At 43.3% G+C, this 6,000-nt stretch overlaps 1 protein-coding gene across 1 annotated transcript in view; it reads left to right on the top strand.

The window, feature by feature from the left end:
• Nucleotides 1-6,000, top strand: part of USH2A (usherin) — an 837,143-nt gene that overhangs the window by 537,733 nt on the left and 293,410 nt on the right. Inside the window, 2 exon segments of the mRNA XM_021064292.1 lie at nucleotides 3,731-4,065; nucleotides 5,335-5,457. Of these exon segments, the coding sequence (XP_020919951.1) occupies nucleotides 3,731-4,065; nucleotides 5,335-5,457 (458 nt within the window).

Raw genomic sequence — 6,000 nt, 5'->3', positions numbered from 1 at the left:
GTGGGTGGGATGGAGGGTGAGATAAATTAGGAGTTTGGGATTAAGAAATACACACTGTTATATATAAAACAGGTAAACAATCAAGGACCTACTATACACAGGGAGCTGTACCTATCATGGAAAACAATCTGACAAAGTATATATGTGTGTGTGTGTGTGTAACTGAATTACTGTGTTGTACACTTGAAACTAACACAACACTGTAAATTAACTGTACTTCAGTGTGCACCGTAAAATAACCATTCATGGCTTGTGAGACCCCTAAAGTAAAGTTGTTGGGTTTTTTTTGTCTTTTTTTGCCTTTTTTCTAGGTGTGCTCCCACAGCATATGGAGGTTCCCAGGCTAGGGGTCGAATCAGAGCTGTAGCCACCGGCCTCTGCCAGAGCCACAGCAACGCGGGATCCGAGCTGCGTCTGCAACCTACACCACAGCTCACGGCAACGCCGGATCCTTAACCCACTGAGCAAGGGCAGGGATCGAACCCGCAACCTCATGGTTCCTAGTCGGATTCATTAATCATTGCGCCACAACGACGACAGGAACTCCAAAAGTAACGTTCTGATTGGCTTGAATCTCACGGGCATTCGCCAGGTCAGGAATCTAAATGATCTGAAAAGGTAATTGGGGAGTGTCTCCTGTGGCACAGTAGGTTAAGACTCCGACTGTAGGGGCTCAGGTCGCTGGGGGGGGTGTGTGTTTGATTCCTGTCCAGGTGCAAAAGGTTAAAAGATCTGGTGCTACCACAGCTGTGGCGTAGGTGACTCAGGGTCTGTCCCTGGCCTGGGAACTTCCATATGCTGTGGATGCAACCATAAAATTAAAAACAAAGAATGTGTGTGCATGTATAGCTGAATCCCTTTGTTGTGCAGAAGAATATCACAACCTTGTGAATCAACTATACCTCAATAAAATTTTTAAAAATGAGAAAAATTTTAAATTAAAACATAAACATAAGAAGGTGCCTGGACTCTCCAAGCAGGGTACGTTAGTGATAATTTTTAAAAATTCACACCTTTTGGTAATTCCCACTTTAGAAATCAAAAGTTGTCAATGAAGAGAGTCATCAGGCATGTTCAGCTGAATCTAGTATTGGGTTATATATTCTTAAATAATATTAAAACAGGAGTTCCCATCATGGCGCAGTGGAAACGAATCTGACTAGGAACCATGACGTTGCGGGTTCGATCCCTAGCCTTGCTCAGTGGGTTAAGGATCCGGCGTTGCCATGAGCTGCGGTGTAGGTTGCAGACACGGCTTGGATCTGGCATTGCTGCTGGTGTAGGCTGGCGGCTACAGGTCCAATTAGACCCCTAGCCTGGGAACTTCCATATGCCGTGAGTGCATCCCTAAAAAGACAAAACAGACCAAAAAAGTTATTGAAACAGCATATTTATGCTTCAGCATTATTGGCTCACGTTAGTTTCAAAGGATCTTGAGAAGTCAGTATCCTAGGATTACAGATTATCTGAGAAACAGGCAGTGTGATGGCAATGCAGGGATTCCCTTTTTATTTCTCCTCCTAATAGTGAACACAGAGATTTTGCGATCTTCAAATGAGTCATTACAGCAAATCTCTTCATCTCTGCAGGTAGATAGCTTATTCAAGTTCTTTCTTATGAACACTCCTCAACTGAGTTCCAAATCCATTCACTCTCAGGCCAACAGTCTATCTCCAAGATCTGAGCTCTTTCAAGTCTTGATCGGAACTCTCAGAGTATTCTGGTGCCAGAGACAGGTGTATCCTACACGTGAGCCGAGTCGAATTGAGCTGCGATTCCATTTCTCATTTACATTCCAAGTACCAGGAAGCCCCGTAAGTTTGGCCTTGACTCATTTTTCGAATCCACGGTGAGAATTACACCTCCAAAACAAATGGAATCCTATGTCCGCTCGAAAATTTTGCTGACTTTAAGCTTCTTGCCTCTTTCCACATCCAAGCAAATCCTTTATGCTCTGAAGGAACACCACTTAAAACCTCCTTCACCAGCACAGAAGCGAACTCCTAGAAGGTTTTAAAGTTAGCGATAATTTCCAGCCATGTAGGTAAATTTGAGTGGATGTCAGGACCTCGTTAATTATAGATTCGGGCAGTTATCCTCAAGCAGCTGTCCAACTGAGGCGTGGCAGGAACCCATTTTGTCACCAAGTGTTAGTTAAGAATACCCTCTGAAAATCTCAAGTCAGATTCTTCCTGGAAAACATTTTTTCTCTTTGATCGAAAAGAGAAATTTCCTATTTTTTATTTTTTTTTCCTTAGGGATGCACCTGCGACATATAGAAGTTCCCAAGCTAGGGGTCAAATCAGAGAAGGAGCTTCAGGCCTACAAACACAGCCACAGCAACGCTGGATCCAAGCCACATCTGCAACATACACCACAGCTCACAGTAACGTGCCGGATCCTTAACCCACTGAGCAAGGCCAGGCATCAAACCCGCATCCTCATGGATACTAGTTGGGTTCCTTCCCTCTGAGCCACAGCGGGAACTCCCGAAAAGAGAAATTTTTGATCCACCCTTTTCCACGCTAATTTTCCTATTATTCCTTTTCGACTTTGATTTTGTACAGAATTACAACAGCAAACATCAATATATCACTTTGTGGGAAACTTCAACTTTCAAAATAAATGTAAGCCAAGGAAAAATACAGTGGTGTCAGCAGTAACCATCAGTACTGACTGAACGTGTCTCTGGCTACATGGCGTTAAATGGATATAAGTGTAGGCCCCGCCATTGAGGCACTTACAGTCTCCTTGGGAGATGAAATATGCACTCTAAATTTAAGGAACATTGCAAGGCAACAATACAGCAGATGAACCAGGATAGCAGATAAATAATTGATTTTCCAGTGCTTTTCTAATGCATATTTTTCTAGGGTCATTTTGCCCCCATAAGAGCATGAGTGGGTTAGCAGTATGTTCCTATAATACTGAGCTAGACAAGAAAAGCCATGTGAGACATGATTCCCAAATATTGCTTCTTTCTTCTGGCGCCCACGTCTGTGGCTTAAACAGGATCATCCTTTGCTTGTCTTTATTTTTTTTTTCTCACTAAACTATCGACTTATTATAAAGGGATATGAAAGGATACACATCAGTCGCCAGATGAAGAGATACATGGGGCCAGGTCCCGTTTTCAAGCTTTCTGCACGTCTTTTATCTTTGAGAACAGGATACGAAGGCATGGCTTAACTGGCTGTGCTACGTTATGCGCTAGTGAGATGCAGGAACTCAGTTGTGCATCCTCAGAAAATGCAAATACTGATTTCTGCACCACTCGCACCATCCAAAAATAAAAGAAAAAAGATGAGTGGCCTGTCTGGAAGACACACCACTAATGCAAAGCAAGGAGTTCTGATGTTTCGTTTAATTGAGTTATAAACAGGAAAGCCTCACATCCTGCTGCTGCCCCACGGATGCATGTGCAAGGGTGAGTTTTCTCCGTGAGTGGGCCACCCTCGGAGGAGAGGAACCGCTAAGGTGTGTGTTCGTCTGACAGTCTCAGAGAGTATCCAGATGAAAAGCCAGACCCAGGAAAGGGCATTTCGTTCAGCTCCTGGTGCACTGCTCACTGATCCGAAGTTACTGCCCTGTGCCAAGGGCGACACGACAAGTGGGTGTTTAGAGAGCGCCTCAGCCGACAGCAAGACGGAGCCAAATGTTAGGCGTCGTGAGCTGCGGTTGCTCGGTTCCCCAGCTGTCACGCTGATGCTAGGTCTCTCTCTTGTTTCAGGTCACTTGGAAACCCCCCCTTATCCCGAACGGCGACATCCTCAGCTATGAGGTCCGCATGCCCGACCCGCAGGCCACCCTCACCAACCTCACTTCCTCCACGTTAAGTCACGTCGTGACTCGTCTGATTCCTTTCACGAATTATTCTGTCACCATCGTGGCTTGCTCAGGGGGTGACGGGCACCTCGGCGGGTGCACAGAGAGTTTACCCACCCCTGTGACCACACACCCAGCCCTGCCCCAAGGTCTGAGCCCGCTGTCTGTGATCCCACTGAGCCCATCGTATGTGGGCATTTCTTGGCAGCCGCCGTCCAGGCCCAATGGACCCAATTTGAGGTAAGAGAAAGTGACGGTGCTTTGGGATTTTATCGTCATCTTTTCTCTCCAGGAAGGAAGGAAGGAGCTGCTCCTCACATATGAACTAGAAAATAGAATTAATTCCTTATTGGATATTCTTCCCTCATAACCGTCATCTCATTTCTTTTTCTTTTTTTTTAATGAAAGTATAGTTGATTTACAGTGTTTCTTCAATTTCTGTTGTACGGCAAAGTGACCCAGTCACACACAGTTCCCTGGACTGTACAGTAGGATCCTGCCCCTCCATTCCAAATACAACAGTTTGCATCCACCAACCCCTCTGCCTCTCCCCACACCGCTGGATACTATAAGTCTGCTCTCCTTGGCTGGGATCTGCTTCTGTTTTGCAAAAAAGATCATCTGTGCCAAAGTTTAGATTCCACCAATAAATGATATCACGTGGTATTTGTCTTTTTCTTTCTGGCTGAACTTCACTTCGTATGAGAATCTCTAGTTGCATCCATGTTGCTGCAAATGCCATTAGCACAGTGGAATACTACTCAGCCATATAATTTCATGTGTATCTTGACTTAAATGGAACCATCAAAGTTCATCAAGGTAAAAATATCATGATATCATGAGGGACTAAAAACCCTTGAAATGACAATCAGCCTCCTCCAATGATTCTCTCCCCAATCCCTCTCTCGCTTTGCAAAGTATATTTTTATGGTATGGGAAGCAAACTTGATCCATGAGACATTTGCAGACATACGCCTGGAGATTCTAAAGCTAACGCAATAATTCTTTGGCATGTTATCATCATCTGGACACTTGAAAGAATGCGGTCAGGGATATAGGTGAGATCAAAGAAATGAACTGTGATTCTGAAATGGCATTATAACAACTTGACCCTTTAGCTGAGAGTACGGCTCTGATAACATCGCCGTTGTTTATAAAGTGTGGATGGTATAGAAGCCTTAGGAAATCATTAACGTTATGAGCTTTTTGTAATTCTATTTGATGTGAAACTGGAAAATCTGGGAGAAATATAAAATGTTATCCATTTATTGAAAATAGCAAAGCGTGCATGTAGCTCATCATATCAAGTAGCTACACAAATGACCCTTGGGCCAGAGATTAAAAAAAAAAAAAAAAAGGTTATCTGGAAAAAACTTTGTAACTGAAAATTAAGATGTTTTTCTCATGCTTACCCATACACACCACCCACTCGTACCATAAGACAACCTGAATTTTGGTAATAACATTAGTTGAGATAATCCTGATGTTTCTGCTTGTCTTTTGCTTTAGATATGAGCTTCTGAGACGTAAAATCCAGCAACCACTTGCATCAAATCCCCCGGAAGATTTAAATCTGTGGCACAATATTTATTCAGGAACTCAGTGGTTTTATGAAGATAAGGGTCTTAGCAGGTGAGATTACAAAAACTATAAAAACAAATGCTGGCATTTAGTTCGGGGCGGGTTGAATAGTTCAAAACATCTTAGTGTCTTCATTGTGTGAGCAAGTTATCAGTTATGCAATAAAACATGTTCAGTTATTATCTGTGGCATTAATCATTGAAGTGCAACAATCAGCATGTTTAATATTTGCCGTCTGAACTGCACGCTTAAAATAAGCCTTTTGAAGTCAAATTTGTACATATTTGAGCCTTAACCTATTGCCTTTGTCACAGCTCTAGCCAGACACCTAATAGCAGGGTCTGGAAACACTGAAATGTCTAAACCTGGGGAAGGTTTGGGGCACTGGCAAAACGCTCGCTTTTCTAGGAAATAATTTGTGATTATTCATGGATTCAATCCCCAAAAAGTATTTTGTTAACAGGCTTAGGACTTGAAAGAATTCAATCTAGAGTTGGAAGAAATCAAGAAATGGGCAAATAGGCAACACCAGGAAAGAGTACCACGTGGGGGAATCAGGAGGCTGGGTTTGCTTTCATCCTGTGCTGCAGGACT

This window comes from Sus scrofa, chromosome 10 (genome assembly GCF_000003025.6).
Source record: "Sus scrofa isolate TJ Tabasco breed Duroc chromosome 10, Sscrofa11.1, whole genome shotgun sequence".
Lineage (NCBI taxonomy): Eukaryota > Metazoa > Chordata > Mammalia > Artiodactyla > Suidae > Sus > Sus scrofa.
Note: the sequence above shows the minus strand (reverse complement) of the source record. Positions and strands in the feature narration are given on the sequence as shown.